The sequence below is a fragment of the Pseudophryne corroboree genome, chromosome 7 (assembly GCF_028390025.1).
Source record: "Pseudophryne corroboree isolate aPseCor3 chromosome 7, aPseCor3.hap2, whole genome shotgun sequence".
In the NCBI taxonomy this organism is placed as follows: Eukaryota; Metazoa; Chordata; class Amphibia; order Anura; family Myobatrachidae; genus Pseudophryne; species Pseudophryne corroboree.
The window spans coordinates 430,069,804-430,090,672 of record NC_086450.1 but is presented as its reverse complement, the minus strand read 5'-3'; the positions used below and the strand labels follow the sequence as shown (position 1 = coordinate 430,090,672).

Sequence of the window (20,869 nt, the reverse complement as noted above, 5' to 3'; positions counted from 1 at the left end):
TGTTTTTTGGACTTTTCATGATAGCCCTTTAATAATAAGAGGATGTGCATTGTATCATTTTGCAACAGTGCCATTTTTCTTACTAGGTGGCGATGTAGTGGCGGTTGTAGCAGTGGATGAACTGAGCGTTGTAATGGAATAGTCCCGTATTCCTCCCTGGAGACCTAAGCCGAGCGTGTCGAGATCAGACTGTTTCTGAGCTTTGATCCAGGCGCTGACAACTGGGTTGGTTTGCTGGCTCACCAGGTCGCCTCTGTTGTTGCCAAGCAGAGCCTTGACATCACTCACACTGAGGCCCTGAGGGGACAAATTAAGATTTACACGTTAAGACATGTTGAAGACATAAGAGATATTTTATGAAAGGTGAACGGCAGCCAATCAGATTCTAACTAATTTTCCATGCCATGTGTACAAAATGAAAGCAAACATCTGGTTGCTTGGTACAGTCTACAGGTTATTTTTCTGTCATAATAGCCCTAAAGTGCCCTCCCTCTACATGACTCCCTCACCCTGCTTGCAACACCCAAGGGGTCGCTTTAATAACGCATCCCTTGGCCCAGACATGAGGAGCAGTTCATTTAAAAAAACAATATGGGCCCAGTTCTGCAATGGACAATACACAGCCAATAGCATATTTGCTTTGCGCATCTGTGGACGATTTCGTGTCCAATGGATTTTGCCTGGATCTCTCCTGATATGCAAAGAGATGGAGGGAGTGCCCAAGGGCACAACCATGAGGTGTAGCCATGCCCCCTTTCCGGCACTGATGCTGAATCACAGCCCCAGTCAGTCCCTGTAAGGTAGTAAATCCGGCTTCCAGCAAATACAGCCACGTTGCGTCCAACTGAAAATCTGGCCATATATCAGCAGAAGTGGTTCCTCCCATAATGGTTTTTTGTTTGTACAGAGACAAAGCTGAGTGACATATTGTACACAGTGGAATGTGCATTTATATAGAAGTCCTCTTATGTTTTATACTCACCAACACAGCGGATAGGTTTAAACTTTCAAATGTTACTATGTCCATATTGGGATTCTGGGCAGCCAGGGATTTCAGGTCTGCGGTTGGGGCCCCACCTGCAATGGACACCATTATAATGAAGGGTTAGGTATACAGATGGGGTTTGCAGTTATCCAGCGAGTACCATTCCTACTGCTCTGTTACTCACCCAGATAGGGCTTTATCAGGTTGTAGTAGGCAGCCGTCTGGTTCCTCACTGGCTGATAAGATACATTTGCTATAGCGTACAGGGAATTCTTTACCGTCTGGTTACATGCTGAGACATCCAGGGCCTTGGCCTCACTGCAGGTGGTGATGGGGAGGGATACATGAAAAAATGATTGGCGACATTTAAATAGCATTCATCTTAATGCTCCGTCACCACCTCAAGTGGGGACTGTCTTTGTTTACCAATTTTGCATGCCATTCAAACATTGTACAAGACGAGTCAGCGTGGAGTCAATGTGAGATCAGTCACACACCTGATATACATACACCTAATGCTTAGGGCTTGCACCTCATATCAAGTTTACTAACTGCTATTCAAAGACTTTCAGGAAGCGATCCACTAGCATCCGTTAGGCTACGGGAGGAGGGGAGAGTTAGGGTTAAGCTGCGGTAATGGAGGGTTAGGGATAGGCACTAGGGGGAGGTTTGGGATTAGTCTGCAGAAGGGGAGGTTAAGGATAGGCACTAGAGGGAGGGTAAGAGTTAGGCTGCAGTAGGAGAAGTTAGGGTTAAGCATTAGGGGGATAGTTGGGAAACAGTAGGAGATTAGGGATAGGCACCAGTGGGAGAGTTGGGGTTAGGTTGTGGGAGGGAAAGGTTATATTTAGGCTGTAGGAAGGGAGGGTTTGGGATAGGTTGCAGTTATAGTTAGGCTGTGAGAAGGGAAGGTTAGGGTTAGGCACTAGTGGGAGGGTTTGGGTTAAGCTGTGGGAGAGGGAAGGTTAGGATGCGGGAAGGGAGAAGGTAATGGTTAGGCACTAGTGGGAAGGTTGGGAATAAGCTTCGGGAGGGGAGGTTACAGTTAGGCAGTATGGGAGGGTTAGGCTACAATAGGGGAGTTTAGGGATAGGCAATAGAGTGGGGTTAGATTTAGGCTGGTGGGAAAGGATGGTAGGGTTGGGTGTGGGAAGGGAGGGTTAGTATTAGACACTAGTAGGAGGGTTGAAGTTTGGCTGCGGGACAGGAGGGTTAGATTTAGGCTGCAGGAAGGGAGGGTTAGGATTAGGCTGCGGAAAGGGAGGTGTTAGATTTAGGCTGCAGTAAGGGAGGGTTAGATATAGGCTGCGGGAAGGGAGGGTTAGGTTGTGGGAAGGCTATGTGAAAAGGGAGGGTTAGGCTGCGGGAAGGGAGGTGTTAGGTTTAGGGTGCGGGAAGGGAGGGTTAGGGTTAGGAATAGGCACTAGTGGGAGGGTTGGGGGTCAACAATATACATTAGAATGCTGCATGTCGACAATATGACCATGTTGACATTTTCATGCTGTCAAAATATACCACACCCTACAAATGAGACAAAGCTAAATGTGGGACAATGAAACAATTCCAATTCCAGGCTTGTTATCACTTTGTGAACATATGAAACATCTGACAAGCAATCACAGTCCCACGGTTTGTGCCTGAGTTTTGTAACCCTTCACCAAAGTCCCAGTCTGCCCAGCGGGATCCACTGACCTTAAAGCGCTGGGGGTGATGAGACCTAGTTGGGTGCTATTCAGGAGGCAGATGTAATTACTTCCGATGATGTTTAGTGCAGAGCCGTTTAATGGATTACCTGAGCTAATGTACTTTGCAATGTACAGCTGTGCCTGAAAATGGTGAGAGAGCAAGGCAGGGAAAAGTTTAGGGACAACATACGGCTGCACAAGCTGCTATACAATCACAACTAAACAGGATTTTTTTTTGTGAAGGCTTTTACCACCTCGGCACTACAGCGTTGTGCCACTGCATGGCACAACTAGAAGGGTTATTTAACGTCGAAGGAGGATAGATGTATGTGAACACATCTATAATACACTGAGTTTCACATTTGGGGCCTGAATCATAGGGGGACACTTCTGTAGCCACACTCGGATTTGTTTGCGGTAGTGACAATATGCAAATGCTAATGCCAGACTGTGCAGGCCCAGAGACACCCTGTGGTGACTGCCCCTGTTGCCCTCCCCCCCCCCCCCCCCCCCCCCTTGAATCCGTCCCTGGCAGGCTGCCCGCAATGACGCATCTTCAGGCCACCTCCCAGACATTGTCCATTCCTTTTCCTAGCCATTTCTGATACCAGTGCTCCATATGCAACAGTGCCTTTGTTGCATAAACTATGTGTGTAACACTTGCACCTTTGGGGGTCTTCTTTCAGAATTATTTAAGTATGCATAGTAGCAAATAATCGTTCGATTTTGCCAACATCGCCACTGTGTGCAGTTAGTGTCCACCTCTGAAGCAGGCCCCTGGTTTTTCCAAGACACACTCTGCCATACATAATTTTTAGGTCTGGTGACTTGCTTTCCTGTAGGTGACAGACATATCTGTGCCTTCTAATGCCTTAGTGCTAAATTTTAAATCTCTTGCTGGGGTTATAGCATCTTCTTTTCATGGGTGGATCTAAGTGTTTCACGTACCAGGGAACTTGTCGGTCCCACAGCAAATAAACTCCCCAGGGTGTCCAGGGAACTTATATTCCACTTGCTGATGTCAGTTGGCCCACACAGGAACATGATGGCTCCAAGATTGGATATGACCGTTTCCGGATAACCTCCAGGATAGAGCTGGAATACAGTAAACAGTCTGTCATTATTTCAGGTGAAAAGTGTTTATTTAAGAACAGTAATCTGAATGAACAGCTAACAAGGGCTGAGTGTAGATAAATACAAGAAGAATCGGAAACCACCACACCTAGAGTGATTGCACTTCTCTTGCCGTGCAAGAAAAACCTGAAAGCTAGTCTCTTCTTCATGTCGCCCACAAGCCCAACAAGGATCAGCAAGCACAGGCTGCAAAGCCAAGGATGACTATTGTAAAGGCGTACAAGGGGACATCTGAATATATATTTCTCCGCACTCTATGATTTTATAAATCTGCAATAGGCTCATAAAGGAAATAAATACGATATCCTGGAGGTTGGGATGCTGGCAGTAATATGATCAATTACGGCATCTGAAAATATGCAGACATCGGAGGGGGTAAGTATCTTTACCCCCACCTGTCCCCTACCCTAACCTTTGCGGGGTGGCATATAAGGTTAACCCTCTGAGGGTGTATGCTATGGCATACCATCAGTGGGGTGGTGGCTAGGGCCTAGAGCTTACCCCCCTAGTGCCTAACCCTAACCCGCCAGTGCCTAACCCCAACCCCCCCCCCCCCCCCCCCTTCCCAGGCCCTAAAGCTGAACCCTGATACTCACCTTCATCATCCCATCTGTCAGTGTTCTTGCGCTGGTCTCCTGAGTGGTGTCAGGATTCCGGCGTCGGCTGATCGCATTCCCAATAAAGTGAACTGACCTTAACTCTTCAGCCTGTACTGTGATGCATGCTGAAGCTTGCTATACAACCAGATTTGAGAGCTTAAAGGGAGATGGTTCAAACCATCTAAAGAGGACAATTGGTGCTGTTGTCCATAGCAACTAATCAATTTCTAGCTATCACTGTAATCAGGGGCGGATTGGGAAATAAAAGTGGCCCTGGAAAAATTTATAGAAGTGGTCTCATGTGGGCGGCACCAAATCAACTGTAGGCGGAACCAATACCAAAGTAGGCGGGATTTCTACTTCAAAATGTAATGTATGTGGAGTAACACCAGTACAAGGCAGAGCATGCCATATTAGCTGGACCTAACACATTAAAAAGTTTAGAAAGTATTGTGTTGTAGCAGAAGAAATAAAGTAAAAACTGGGGTGACATGTAGGTGGACATTTACTAAGCAGTGATAAGAGCGGAGAAGTGAGGCAGTGGAGAAGTTGTCCTTTTATTGGATATCTTCCTGCTTCGGAGATTTACCAGGACCGTATCTGATAGATACGCCAAATGTATCCCACACTGACACATTTTTACACATAACCTTTATCCCCCAACACCCCCCAAGCCATATTTGTAAACTAACACATATATAAACAGTCCACATACACACACATTTAATAAAGAACAGGACATTAACACCCCACACACACACACACACACACACACACACACACACTTGTATGCTCACTTGTATTTTTCCACACACACCCACATACACACTTAGGTGGTCATACCGAGTTGATCGCTAGCTGCATTTGTTTGCAGCGCAGCGATCAGGCTAAAAAATGGCACTTCTGCGCATGTGTATGCGGCTACGTACTATTACAACGAACTATGTAGTTTCACACAGGGTCTAGCGAAGCTTTTCAGTCTCACTGCTGGCCGCAGAGTGATTGACAGGAAGAGGGCGTTTCTGGGTGTCGACTGACCGTTTTCAGGGAGTGTTGGGAAAAACGCAGGCGTGCCAGGAAAAACGCAGGCGTGGCTGGGCGAACGCAGGGTGTGTTTGTGATGTCAAATCAGGAACTGAATGGTCTGAAGTGATCGCAAGCGCTGAGTAGGTTTTGAGCTACTCTAAAACTGCACGAAAAAACTTTGTAGCCGCTCTGCGATCCTTTTGTTCGCACTTCTACTAAGCTAAAATACACTCCCAGTGGGCGGCGGTATAGCGTTTGCACGGCTGCTAAAAACTGCGAGCGATCGAACAACTCGGAATGACCCCCATAGTACACACACGCACCCAAATTTATGCCACACGGTTACATTTTTACACATAAGTTGTAGCTTTTAGTCCCCAACACCCCCAAGCATTTTTTAAACCTGGTGGGTGTAGAAGGCAGGTAGCAGGATGGATGCTGGCCGGTAAGAGAGTCCAAAGGGAGGAGGTTGGGAGACAGTTTAGGAGCTCAGATCATTGCTGGCTTGTCCCAGGAGAGGGGCCTCAACAGTCCCGGACTGCAGCAGCTGCATAGGTAAGGCTGGCTGCGCTGTGACCCTGACTAAACTGCTCCAGCCCTGAAACACCGCATTTGAGGACACACTGAGTGGATGTCAGACATCAGAGCGGCCAGGAGCACACACTGCAATGCCTCCCAGCCACAAGCACAGCGTGGCTGCAGCCTTTCATTTCATAATAGCAGCCTGGCAAAGTAACGAACTGGTGCCCCCCCCCCCCAGCCATATTCTCCCTTGCCCATGTTTTTTCCCCTTATCACACATTACACTCTCTGCAGGCGGGCACTTTACAAGACAGTCTTCAGATGGGCACAATACACTCTATGCAGTACAGTCTGCAGGTAGGCACCATCAGTGTGAATGACAGCAGCTGACATATGAGCCCACGTGGGCACCCAGCAACCGCCTTCACTCTTCCCCTGGACTAGCCCCTGGGTAACCTCTTCCTTCCTCTCTCCATATAAGGCTGCCGTGCACCCAGGCTCCGTGCTGTATTGTAATGTACGGGTGTGAACTGGCTACACTAACCTGCCAGCATCTGCACCATGAAGACTATTGTCGCTGCCTACTCCAGGATGCTGTGGAGTGAGCCCTGGCAGTGGGGGCAGACGGGTTGGCAGATTGTGGGGTATAAGCACGGTGACAGATAGCGGAGGTAACAGGGGATAGGAGGGTGGCAGATAATGGGGTATGGCTGAAGGTGGCAGATCATGGCATTAGCAGGCAAGGGATAGCAGCAAGTAGGTTGACTAGCAGGGGGTGGCAGGATAGAAGGAGCGTGGAATATAAGGGGCTGGCTGGGGATGCCAGAGAGAGGGTGGCAGATCCCCCCCCCCCCCCCCTCTCATCCCATCCAAATCCACCCCCAACTCCAAATGAGGGATTCTTGGCATGCTCCTACATATATATATATTTTTTTTTATTATTTTTATTTTTTATTTTATTTATTATGTATAGATATTGATATATTATTTAAAAAAGGGATTGCTGGCCAAATCCTAGACTTAGGATGTGGTGAGGGGGGGTGATTATTTGGATGCAATCGGGGGACTGTGCTGGAGAGGATCTGGTGAGGGGGACCTGCTCAGGGCCAGGGAAATGGATACCGTAACTAGACATTGTAGCGCTGTGTGCAAGAACCGGCATCAGTGTGCCCCCCCTTTATGTAAAATAGGGGCAGTGCTCGACGTAAGTGCGCAAAAAATATATAGGGGCATGGCTTCATGGGGAAGGGGTGTGGCCACAAAATAATACCAATTCATATTACGGTGCACAGTAGTCTCCATTATTCAAATTATGCGGCACAGAAGCGCAACTACACCAGGTAGAGCCCCTTTTACACATTACGGCGGACAGATTCCCTTTTTTACACATTCCGGCAGACAGCGTCCCCTTTTTTACACATTACGGCAGACAGCGTCCCCTTTTTTTACACATTACGGCAGACAGCGTCCCCTTTTTTACACATTACGGCAGACAGCGTCCCCTTTTTACACATTACGGCAGACAGTGTCCCCTTTTTTTACACATTACGACAGAGAATGTCCCCTTTTTACACATTGCAGCAGAGGGGGTGATTCCGAGTTGTTCGCTCGCTAGCAGATTTTAGCAGCATTGCACACGCTAGGCCGCCGCCCTCTGGGAGTGTATCTTAGCTTAGCAGAATAGCGAACGAAAGATTAGCAGAATTGCGAATAGAAAATTCTTAGCAGTTTCTGAGTAGCTCCACACTTACTCACAGATTGCGATCAGCTCAGGCCGTTTCGTTCCTGGTTTGACGTCACACACACGCCCTGCGTTCGGCCAGCCACTCCCCCGTTTCTCCAGACACTCCCGCGTTTTTCCCTGACACGCCTGCGTTTTTCCGCACACTCCCTGTAAACAGCCAATTTCCACCCAGAAACACCACATTCCTGTCAATCACACTCCGATCACTTCAACGATGAAAATTCTTTGTTCGGACGTGAGTAAGTCTACTAAGTTTTGTGCTAAAATACTTACCGTATGCGCACTGCGTACCATGCGCATGCGCATTTTTGCCTTAATCGCTCCGTTGCGAAAATCGGCAACGAGCGAACAACTCGGAATGACCCCCAGAGTCCCATTTTTTACACATTACGGCAGACAGCGTCCCCTTTTTTTTACACATTACGGCAGACAGAATATATTCAGGGCAGGGGAGAAGGAGGAGGAGGGGGAATCGGGAGCCGCAGCAGCGCAATGTAATTGGTGACAGCGCCGCTGCAGCTGTCCCTCTCCTTCCACATAGGCTGGCTGCCGCTGTGATGAGGGAAGCGCATCCCAGCATTCACAGCGGTGGCAGCCAGCCTATGTGGAAGGAGAGGGACAGCTGCAGCGGAGCCGCCACCAATTACATTGCGCTGCTGTGGCTCCCGTGTCCCTCTGCCGCCTCCTCCTTCTCCCCGTGGCTGCGTCCCTGCGCTCTGCTGCTCCTCTCCTCTTTGTTGGCCCGTTCAGCACACAGCGGCAGGCAGCACGTAATGAGTCAGTTTGACTCATTGCGTGCCGCTGGCTTTGGGCCCCTTGACAGCGGTGGGCCCCAGTGCAAGGCACCGCTTGCACTGGTCGTAGTTCCGCCACTGCCACTAGTGTTCCTGATATGGTCACTAGTGAATATGATTCCCCCCAGTCCCCCACATTTGGGTACTCACCATTGGCCCCGCACTTCCCTGGGTAACCCAGGCAGTAATCTGCGCTGCGGCAGCAGTGGGTGTCGCTGTAACGTGTTCCCTGTTTGCCTGACGCCTTCCTGGATAGCTTCTGGGATGGCCACTCACTCTGGGCACAGAGACACTGACCACCTGGGACCTGAATAGCCCATAAGGAGCAGTCACAGCAGGAATCTCCAGAGCTGCATCCTGGGACATTCAGCAGAGTCAGAAAGTGATGGTGGGATTATATAGGGATGGTGGGAGATAATAAGGGCTATGGAAAGCTCAGAGCTGTTCCGCACCATGTACTTTTGGGGGCGTGGCCTAATCACGGGAGGTGTGGCCACACCCCCTTTAAAAAATGGGGGGGAAAGTTTTTGTTTAATAAAAGAAGGGAGAAGAGGGTGCTCCAGGGGCATATCAGTGTGATTGATTCCCCCCTGCACAGGTAGAGAAGACAGCAGCCTCCCTGCCTGCCCACACAGCAGCTTAGTACATGCTGGGCTGCCGCAGCTGACAGCTCTGTGCTCGTGCTGCCCCTGTCTGTAGCCTGGATCTGGGACTCTAGTGCTGCACACAGTGACTATATTAGCAGCCACACTACACTGATTGGTGTGCGGGGCCACCTGTCATCTGTGGCCCCGCCCCCCTTGGCGCGTCACCCAATCACAGCTTTTGTGCATGACAGACAGTCAAGGGGGGCGGGCCAACAGATGACAGGCGGCCCACACACCAATCGGCCCCCCGGGGATCTCCCCGGTCAGTGTAATGGCCAATCCGGCCCTGACTGTAATTGATAAATGATAGCTAGAATCTGATTGGTTGTCCACTTGTCCTCTTTAGAATGATTGATACATCCCACCTTGCTGTGACTAGTATTCTCTGGTATCAAACACCTATAGCCCACCACCACCTTGTTCTGCATGAACCTAACCCCACACCATCAGCCCACCGCAGCTGTCAGCCCACCGCATATCTCAACAAATGGCATACAGAAGAATGGAAGCACCACAGAGGGAAGGAAGGGTAAGGAATCGGTCACTGGAAGGTCATAGAGCTGCTTGCTATGTGTCTGGGGGAATATGTATCAAACCTTCGCTTTGGTTGCTGTAAGCAACTTCTCTCTCTCGAGGGTTTGATAAGTCTCCCCCCAGAGAGGGAACTGGATGTGAGAACTCACCTGGTCAAGCCTCATCTTCAGGACAGCTAGTTGTTCATCTGTGAACGGATCATTACCCAGCACCTCCAGATAGTTAGTCAGCGTTGCGTTATCTAAACAGGCATCTAGATCCGCAGTGCTGTAGAGCAGTGGCAGAAGGGGATTGTTAACGTTGTCGGCTGTGATCTTCATGCCATTGGGACAACCTATAACAAGAATTCTGGCATAAGACATAGGTTTGTATAAGGCCGACCCTGTAAGAAGAGAGATTTTGTGGCTCTGATTTATAAAAGGTGTGTTAGATACCAGGATCGTCATAGCGACTAAATGTGCACACACAAAAATGTGGTTATTTACTGTAATATTAACCAATGACCGACTTTGTTTTGATGTTGGGAAGGGGGCCACACCTCAAAAGTGAGGCGTTCTCCCAACCACAGAACTGCTCCCTCACGTGACTGTGTGCAGTTCTGAAATTCTACTTGCGCTGATTGTGTTTGTGACATTATATGAGTGACATTATGGGGGAGATTCAATTCTTTTCACCCCTTTTCACACACGTTCTGTTTCTGACCTCAGGGACGTTGTATCATTATTTCAGCTCGCTACCCCCAGAGTAGGGAGGCACCCAACCCTTTACACAGCTAAACCTGATTACTATGGGCGCAATATGCACGATAACAGAGATCATTTTAGAAAGGAAATTGGGCATGATATATAATTTGAATCTCACCCTATCTCTTTAGCGTCTTTTTCTACAGTTGAGACAGCAACGTTATGCTAATGCCCTGCCCCTAGTGTACAAGCATGCGCTTGAATTTGCAAGGGCTCTGGTGCCCAATATGTGCGTCTATAGTTGCAACCATCAGAAGCGTCATTGGGACCTGCACCAGCCACATGCTCTGCGCAAAAATAGGATTTTGGTACTTACCAGGTAAATCCTTTTCTTTGAATCCATAGGGGGCACTGGAGTACTCTTGGGATATGGACGGGCGTAGCCGAACAAAGGCACTGAATATTTAAATTTAGGACTCTCCCCCCCTCCATATCCCCAAGTACCTCAGTGTACTTTGCCAGTGTTTTTTACTGAGCGAACAGGATATAGAGAGATTGACAATGGAGAATCCCTATAACAGACAACCACAAAGTTGACCTGTAACCTTATTGTCAACTAAACAGTTGACACCTTAACCGATAGAACTTTATAATTTGAGCCAATCGGTGAAAATGTGTTACCATAAGCTCCTTTGAGCTTAACACCACCTTATTGTCAACTAAACAGTTGACACCTTAACCGATAGAACTTTATAATTTGAGCCAATCGGTGAAAATGTGTTACCATAAGCTTCTTTGAGCTTAATACCACACAAGTAAAATTTGTTCAGTAAGCTCCCTTGAGCTTAAAACAACCCAGGTAAAACTGCTCTGGGTGGGCGTCCAGTGCCCCCTATGGATTCAAAGAAAAGGATTTACCTGGTAAGTACCAAAATCCTATTTTCTTTATCATCCACTAGGGGTCACTGGAGTACTCTTGGGACGTACCAAAGCTTCCCTCGTGGGCGGGAGAGCTGTTTGATACTTGTAACAGTAGGCAGCCAAAGCTATATGCTGACGGCGCCACCATTCATAACGTGTAAAAGTGCACAAACGTGGTGCACTGAAGGCTATGTAGCCGCGTCGTAGACGCTCCACGACCCGCTGGGTCTGACATTCCCACAGAACCTGTGGGATGAACTATTACTGACGTAGGCGATTGTAACTTAGCCTTAAAGTAAGCCTGACTTGTAGTCATTATTATCCAACTGGATAATGTCTGCTGAGAAACTGGCTAACTCCAGTTTGCAGTATCATATAGAACAAACAACGTATTCATATCACGTACTGTAGTCGTTCGGTACATATATAAACGCGTAACGCGTGTACCACATTCAGAATTTTAGAATGTGGTGTCCACACAGGAACCACTATTGGTATATTGATGTGAAGAATACGAAAGCGGATTTCGTCCGAAGATCTGCTTTGTCATGAGAAAACTCAAATACGGTGGCTTGTAATACAAGGCAACCAAATCTGAAAACAAACCCCTTGTCGAAGCACTATTGCCGAAGCCAAGGCTAGAAGAAAAATGTTTTCCAAAGTGAGAAACTTAATCCCCATTTTTTGAAAGGGTTCCAAAATATGAAAACTTAATTCCCTTTTGTTGAACCTGCTGCATTTTTAATATAGACTTAATAGCCTATTATACAGATTATACAGTGATATGACGTGCGGCCGCTCTTTAGCATACAGGAAAGTCTCGGCAGTGTTAAAGTCTCGGCAGTCTCTGTGCGGCGTGTAGTGGTGCCGGGCATTAGCGCAGTGAGAGCGGCCGGCGTCTGAGTGACGTGCGGCCGCTCTGCGCGTATTCAGCACACGGAGTCTCTCCGGTCATCAGCACAGTGAGAGCGGCCGGCGTCTGAGTGACGTGCGGCCGCTCTGTGCATAGTTTAGCAGGACCCCTTCAGCGGTGCTTAGCGGCGGGTACAGTTAACACTTTCACACACAGCAGGGCGGCAGCGTGAGCTGACCGCCCTGACACCCCTACCTTGTGCCGTTTTCATCCTGGCTGTGATCTGTGTAAACTCCGTTACAGCCTCCAGCTTCTCATCTGTGACGGGGCTTCTGGTGTAAGCTCCTTGCAGATGTAGTTTCTTCCAGCTCTTTGTCTCATCCTGGCTGTGACGGAGCTTCTTCCTGTAAGCTCCGTTCAGTTTGCAGGAGACAGTGGCTGCCTGTGGCTGTGAGGGTGCTCTTTGTGAGGACCGACACGCCATGCGCTGCCTTGTAGCGCCTGTGGCTGTGAGGGTGCTCTTTGTGAGGACCGACACGCCATACGCTGCCTTGCAGCGGCACCATCCCGGACCCAAGTTTTTCCAGAAACTGGGACGGGAAGTGTAAAAATTAAAAATAAAAATCTTCTGAAAAGTGGCCATTGCCACAAGCCGATGTTCATCTGTGAGCACCGAAAAAACACTGGCAAAGTACACTGAGGTACTTGGGGATATGGAGGGGGGGAGAGTCCTAAATTTAAATATTCAGTGCCTTTGTTCGGCTACGCCCGTCCATATCCCAAGAGTACTCCAGTGACCCCTAGTGGATGATAAAGAAATCTCAGTCAGAGTATGGCCTCTAATCATTGGCATATCTATAATGGGTGCAGTGTGTGCAGGGCACACGGGCCACGGAGTTCTGGGGGGCCCACCCCGCACACACCGCACCAATTTGTTTAATACTTACCTCTCTGGTGTACCCCGTCGGAGTCATCCCTTCTCGGCAGCGCAATAGAGTCTGAACACTAGTCGGAACAAACTCAATTGTGCCTGCTGAAAACTCCGGAAACATGGCATGGCAGCCATTTTTCCAGAGTTTCGTACATGCGCATTTGGAAAATCTTCGGGAAAATGGCCGCTGCGCCGTGTTCCTGGAGGTCTACGCATGCGCAATGGAGTCTATGCCACTGCGGAGAAGGATGGCACCGCTGGAGGACTCCGGAGAGGTAAGTATTAAAACCTTGTGCTTCAGGCAGAGAGGAGGGGACCTCTAATGCAGAAGGCTGCACACAGGCCTCCTCTATTAAAACTGCCCTGCCTCTAATGTATGCAATTAAGCATCCAACCACTCCTGTAACACGCCACAACATTACCATAACTTGCCCATCAGTCAAATATACTCCTGCATCTGTTTAGTCACCTCTCAGTCACTGCTGAGGAACGTCCAATGCATAACAGTCATTGTGGCTCAATAGGTTTTACAAGACTGTGCACAGACAACGCAGGACACATACTGTACGCCGTGCAATTTTTTAGATGTATGGGCAGTCGATAGAAAACCCGCTAATTTACGTAAACAGCACAACTGTGAGCCTGATTCAAGTTTGTAAGTAAAGCAAAAAAGCAAGCAACTGGGCAAAACCATGTGTGAGGCCCACCTTTATTCTCGGACCCCCTTAAATACAGCGCTTACACAAATAAAGGAGAAGGTGCTTTATAATCACACATGTATTGAACGATAATGTAAAAAGAAAATCCTTTTTGCTTTACATACAAACGTGAATCTGGTCCTGTGTGCAATTTTGAATAAGCCCTGATATTTTTGCAGCCCTTGTAGCTATTCTTCAGCGGGGAAAGTCTTGCTATTGTGCTGTGTTTTTTTATACTTAATATTAGGTTTCTTGTTGTAAATAACAGGAAGTCAGAGTTTCATAGGAGTACAGATGTAGCATGACTCCCCCTCTTATATAACTCACCAGCGGCTCGCCGTGCTCTAGTAGGAGCCACTTTCTTCACAATGGAGGCAAACTGGGTCCTTGTCAAAACATTCTTTTCTATAGCATCTGTCATCCAAGCATTAAAGGAGACCTATCAAGGGAACATATTACAGGCACATGAATTCTTGGAACTACAATATCAAGTTACTAAAGATCGCATCCATGGCAGTATATGGTGTTGAGGGCGATTCTCCATGATGCACAGGACAGCTACACAAATCAGGGCCGTAACTAGGAGGGGACTAAGGGGGCATGCGCCCCTGGTGCAGGATTTGAGGAGGCGCCAAGGAGTTACAGAGGAGCAGGGTTTTTTGGGGTTTTTTTTTACCGGCAGTGCTGTGCTGCTCCAGTGAGACAGCAGACAGGTCCCAGGGCAATGTATCTGACCCACCTGTCTGCCTGCAGCTGGCTCCGACGCTGTGCGGGTGAGCTTCAGTACCAGGTATCTCTCCTATGTTGGCTACTGTCTTAAACTCTCTTCTTTGCCATGCAGTGCTGCGACTAGCGTGCGGTGCACCGTACAAGCTATAGAAGTGCACTGTGCCCCCAGTTAGCAGAATCAACCTCCGCTTTGCCTCACAGATGGGAGGATTTGGTGTAGCTTATAGGGTGGTGTAGTGCAGTAATGTAGTGTACCATATAGGGTATGTAGTGTAGTAATGTATTGCAGTATATAGAGGCATGTAGTGCACTTATGTGGTGTAGCATAGTGATGTAGTGTAGCATATAGGGTACTATGTATTACAGTGCATAGGGGCATGTAGTGTAGTGATGTAGTGCAGTGGATAGGGGAATTTAGTGCAGTGCTGAAGTGTTAGGATATAGTGCAATGTATGGAGACACACAGAGGAGCATGTAGTTGACCACGCTGGCGGGGCATGTGACGCATAGGGCAATTGAGGCACATAGGGGAATATTGTCCAGTAGTGTCCCCTTTTCTCAAAACTTTTGACAATCTGATTATTTTAGTTTGATAGGGTTGTTTTTTTTTTTGTTTTTTTTTGGGGTGGGGGAATTACTGCCTTGCCCCGGGTGACGAAAATCCTAGTTTCGGCCCTTCACAAATAAACGACATACTTCTCCAAAATACCAAGATTTTAGTGGGTCTTAAGTTATAGAGTAAGGCATTGCTACTAAGCAATTAAGTTTTCATATAACAACAATTTCTTAACAGTTTAAAAGGAAAAACAAATTAGAAGCGTGTGATGCATGGGACTTTATAATCACTTTCTGGAGAATCACCCTTCAGAGGATCAGGGTTTGCAACACAGGCACAGAGCTAATTAAGTAATATATTCACCCACATGGAGCGTTGAACACATCTGGGCGACTGCCCCTATCCTTATGCTTGCATTTATTGCCGTCATCAATATTAGCAGATACTTTTGCGCCAGGCACCCACGCAGTGCCGGATTAAACCCTGTGGGTGCCCCTAAGCAGTCGAAATCTCGGGACCCCCCCTCACAAATTATCTCCTAATATGTTTTAATTTTACCAACCAACAGTCTACGATCTGGAAACTAATGTGTGAATCTGGTGTCTATGGTTTATGTACTTTAAGTTATTAATGGGTACAATACATTAATACAGTATGTTCTCTTTTAAGTCTTTAATGTAAAGTTTTCTCTTCTTGGAGCTGATTAATTTTCTCTATCTTTTGGAAACAATTTAAGAAAGCTTGACTGTAATTTTTCTTTCAAGATCAAATCAATATTATTTTGATCCGTTGTCACGGGGCCCCTAAAAGGTGCGGGGCCCACAGGTCAGTGCCTGCACTGCCTATCTGATAATCCGGCACTGGATACACGCCCCTGACACACCCTCTCTGAATTTATCCTCAGTCGACACAAACAGTTACAGCTCAGTTATGCCCCTGGGCCGCAAGCTGTGGTGCGACTCTGCATGGCCCATAGCTGTGCATGCTGGGCCCCAGAGTATGCAAAGTGCGAAAACACACAAGACCCCTCCGCAAAACTGCCATACATCCAATTATTTATGAAGCCACATTTACAGGATGATTTTGTCCATCATGCGGTTGCTAATTCTGCATCAGGCTAACAGGACCATTAGCTTAATGAAGTGGTCCTTACGCGTTTCATCAGCAGTACTGATATTTTGATATTTGGTCAGCTGATATCAAGTGGCTGTATTAGAAAGCAGCCAGAAGAGCTCACAGGTGGATGAATTGGTCAATTAAACATCAGTGTGATTTTATAATTTTATAATATTGTTAGCATGTAAAACATCAGTGGGTATGCGACCTAGGGGTCAATTTATGAATCAGTGATAAGTGATTTCTCTGAGTATAACATATATAGGCTTGACCGATTTTACAAACACCCCGCCCCTCTCATAAGCTTTCACCTATTGGGTATACACATTGTTTAGTGTTTACCCAGCATTAGAGAACCCACTATATGTAACCAGCTCTGTTCATTAATACAACACAACCATGAACAACCAGTAATCAGGTGCTTACACTGGAAATATTCCCCAGGGTATCCTTGTTTAAAAATCCACTTATTCCTCCAAGTGAGTTTAGTGTGCTCTTTGTCCAGGTAGATGTAGCCCTTTAAATAAACACAATTCAGATTAGATAAATTGAGATGTACAGTTTGTATGTCCCATACAGAAAACACTGTGAAGACCTGGAACTTTGAAGGCTATGGAGACATCTTGGCCCTGCGAGAATCATGTTTTTCCTCTAGAGAACAGCGGTTGTTACTGTATGGTACGTCCTGTTTCTTCATATAATGAGCTTCCATGTACACACGGAGACATTCAAATGGTCAAATATGTACTACAAAAGTGCAAACCAAGCGTAGGCCCGTAGACGCTTCTTCACACGCTTTTCTGTAATTGTAATAGGTAAATGCACACATTTGAGGTAAGATGGAAACGTATTGCTACTTACTGCCCCAATCTATTGTGCCTACACTTTACACTTCACACTTAAACACAAATTATATCATGCACATTGTATTTTTATGTCACATTATACATTTGGATGATATGAGCCACTCAAGTGCTTGCTATGTGCAGTATCACCCCATGTAACATAGAACAACACATACGTGTAAGACTTGAGATGGCATCACTTACCCAAACGCAGAGTTGCCGGAGCTGATAACCTTTTGTATGGAGCTTTGTTGGTCAGGGGTGAAGGAGTCACACTGCGATAACTGAGTGAGTAGGTTACCGCTGGAGCTCTCAATGTAGGAGGAGTTTAGGTCGCAGGCCAGCTGTCCGAGCACTTGGATGTTGCTATCCGTGAGCGAGAAACCTGTGACATTCTGTAACACCAACATCACTGATTAGTGTTATAGTATCTGATATATTGCTGGGATTTATTACTAGCTCTATCCAGCAAGTAATAGTGACTTTGTGGCCTCGATTTATAAGCCTCATTCACAGTTGCTGTGAATGAGGCTTATAAATCGAGGCCACAAAGTCACTTTTGCATCTGTAAGGTGAGGTTCACAGTGTTAATATTAATAAAGCAAGCTGATGCAATATGACCACACACATGTATTGTATATTTGTACACTTTCCCATACTAAGGCAGAGCTAGAATGTTGATTGCTGTGGGGCGGATTCAGAGGTGGGAGGAAAGCAAAACAATAAGTAACTCATACTTGCCTACTATCCCGGAAGATAAGGCAGTGAAGTGGGCAGGATGGAGAGCCGGAATATCAGCGCCGTGTGGAGGGGGCAGGGATAAATTATGTAAATTGACAACGTGACATCCTGGCCCTGCCCCCTGCAGTGGCCAGCAACATCTCCTCTCCAGGCTCCTCCCGGGGAGGAAACACATAGACTAGGTAACTAGGAAGTAAATTTGCTCATTGGCAAAACCATGTAGCACTGCAGGTAGGGATGGTAATCGGCCATCAGTGATTTATAATCATCGATGGTCCGTGACCGATAGTAACTATTGGGGAGAACCAGATGGTTTCCAGCTATTGATAATAAAGAGCTAATTGCCGGGACTTTCAGACTTTTCTGTCTGAAAGTGGTATTAGAAGTAATTTCTTTGTATTCTGCCTCAGGCAAGTACATTAGTAACCTTCACCTCATTTTATTGTGGAACCCTTTACAAAGCTTGATTCAGAGAGCCCCAACCTACACAGATGAACTGCACTAAGGGAAAAATAACCTCTAAGTAATAAGTCTGTTACTGCTGGAGTTTGCTACATCAGTTCCATTGTCTAGAAATACATTAGTTGAAACATTGAGTAACAGCCCTGAAAGTGGTGGCTATAGGATTACTATGGTTTTTTTTTTTTTGCTTTATATAATTCTAGTTATCAGCCCATCAAAATGACAGAACAACACAAAAGTAATGTCAGCGCCAGCGGCTGTGTGCGGCCGAACAGAGCAGCAATTGAATTGCTCCATTGGGCGCCCACCGATTACCACCCAGGGTAATCCTATGCGGTGAGCCCAAGATGGCTGCCTCACCTGGTACCTTGGAAGAGTGGAATACATAACCCATGGAAGTTGTTATCTAAAATGCCTACACCAATCCTGCATTATGCTTACGTGTGCTCAATGTTTTCTTTTATGTCTGTGTGGCTTTTCAACTGCTGTTTTACTTCTTCTGTATTATGGGAGTCATTCGGACCCTGACGCTAATGCGGCTCGCAACCCAGTTTGCCGATTCGTACTTACACATTACAGTCGCATTTCCGATGGATGCAACCACAATGTGATTGACAGCGGTGGGCGTTGTGGGGGTGGGGTTACGGCATTGCAGGGGAAGTACCGGGAAAACGGGCAGGTCGGCGGCATTTTTGGGGCGGCTGCGTAATGTCTCATGCAGCGGCTCTGATAAATTAATGGCCGCTGACAGCGTCCACAATCTAATTGCGGACGCATCGGGAGGCGGCCTCACACATGCTGGGCGGGCCTTGCCCTGTGCTGGGCGGCCACCTGCATGTGCAGAGATTAACGCAGATCTGTCTGCATATGCAGCGATCTGCGTTCATCTCTGAATAACCCCCTATGTGCCTTGAGTCCTGTTGGAGAAAGAGCGCTATATAAATTAAATTATTATTATTATTATCTAGTGGCCTCCAGCACGCAAAACACTTGAAATCCCCCATAGAGGTGAATCGTTCCCCCATAGAGGCGAATCATAGACGAGTAGCGTTAGCCTTTTATTATATAATATAGTAGTAAATAATTTAGCATTTGATACTGTGCTGTAATGTTTCATGTTCATAAATGCCATTTTACAGTGAAAAAAACCCAAAACTACAGTATAAGAAAATGAGCAAATAAACTTGGTAACCCACCCTGGGATTACATCCCTGGCCAGGTAATCCCGCCCACACCGCACACACACTGCCAATCCCCGCGGTCCCGCCATCCAGGCACTCTCTCCAGCCAATCAAGATAAACATTGTGGCATCAGCTTTCCTACCCATGTAAACTGTTTTGTTTTTTATCACGTAATTTACAAACATTGATTTGTCTTTATGCAAACACAGTTGATTATGAAAACAGCGTAAAGTGATTTTCATATAGCTGCCTCCACATTAACCACAGACTGCTCTTACCATACAGGAGAGAGATTGCGCCAGCAAATCAGCACGCTGCTTGGATCCCTGTGGCAGGACGCTGACATTTGCCATGCCGACATTGGTGAAGAAATCCACACAGCTGCCCGCTGAGTAAGTTGAGGCGCTGCAGAGAAAATTGAATCAAAGGTCAGCAGAATTTCAGGAGGGATCAATGGCTTTACGCATATAGAGAACCTGTGTAATTCATGAGTGTTCTGGTTTAAAGGGATAGTATGGTAAGCCTACCCAGAATGCAGTGCTCTCTTGACTTACTTTTCCCCATTTAAGGTTACGGCAGGGGGGAGGCGAATTGCGGCAATTAATTAAATGACCCCTTAGTGCGAATCACTCACCTAAATGCAATGTTAGTAAATACTATATATTGTTTGTTTTCTTTTAGCCAGCAGGTGTCACTGTTGCTACATTTTATTGATCGTTTTATTTGATTAAATCTGTAATGCCAGGGTGTTCTTCCCAAAATTCTGTATATAATAAATGAACTTACTTCAGAAACAGAAACACTTCCTTGGGGTACTGGTCTAGATCTGTAGGATAGCCGTCCTTTGTCGCTTGCCTGGTCAGGCAGATCAGCTGAGGATTGTCAGAGAATCAGCATAATATTAATTATGTGAAATAAAGTACAGCAGGATACAGAGATGTCAGTCTGGGGTACATATCTGCTAATGGTCTCCAACATTGCAGCCAATATTTTCGCATGAAGAGGGCCATATATTTTACATATAAGTGCAATAATATTAACAAATAATGCCATCTAGTCCAGTGTATACCAAATTCACTCCCCAACTAAACTGTTGGTAGGTCTTTACAAGGGCACTCCCTGCTGCTGCTGATATACTCACCCAAGGGGGAGGAAGCCCCCTGGATGCATACACTAGGCTGCAGGTAGTGTTCTGCATAGAGAATACCATAAGCTGACCTCCACACCAGTGCATCTCACCTGGCTTTCACCCAGTGCCGCATTCTGTGTCTTCATAACCTTCGCCAGCATCCTGATCTGCTCCTTACCAAGAGAACTACCACAGGTAAAACCTTGCAGGACTGATGAGGAAAGCCTACACAGAGACAATAAAGGACATTTATGGCCCGCAAATGATCTTCTGTGACGTCACCTGTGCAAGTGCATCTAGTCTTATTTCAGGTGAAAGCATATAAGTCGCCGGATCAAGAAGAGATTGTTTAT

General features: G+C 46.8%; 1 protein-coding gene across 2 annotated transcripts in view; it reads right to left on the bottom strand.

Moving 5' to 3' along the window:
• MSLN (mesothelin) overlaps positions 1-20,869 on the bottom strand; it is a 44,040-nt gene that overhangs the window by 2,963 nt on the left and 20,208 nt on the right. For both annotated transcript variants that reach the window (XM_063934861.1, XM_063934860.1), the window contains exons 18-29: positions 20,627-20,741; positions 20,174-20,259; positions 19,666-19,792; positions 17,207-17,397; positions 16,584-16,674; positions 14,084-14,195; positions 9,820-10,004; positions 3,619-3,765; positions 2,678-2,811; positions 1,170-1,303; positions 983-1,077; positions 84-297 (exon numbers count right to left, since the gene is read on the bottom strand). In XM_063934861.1, the coding sequence (XP_063790931.1) occupies positions 84-297; positions 983-1,077; positions 1,170-1,303; positions 2,678-2,811; positions 3,619-3,765; positions 9,820-10,004; positions 14,084-14,195; positions 16,584-16,674; positions 17,207-17,397; positions 19,666-19,792; positions 20,174-20,259; positions 20,627-20,741 (1,631 nt within the window). The remainder of the gene's footprint in view (positions 1-83; positions 298-982; positions 1,078-1,169; positions 1,304-2,677; positions 2,812-3,618; positions 3,766-9,819; positions 10,005-14,083; positions 14,196-16,583; positions 16,675-17,206; positions 17,398-19,665; positions 19,793-20,173; positions 20,260-20,626; positions 20,742-20,869) is intronic.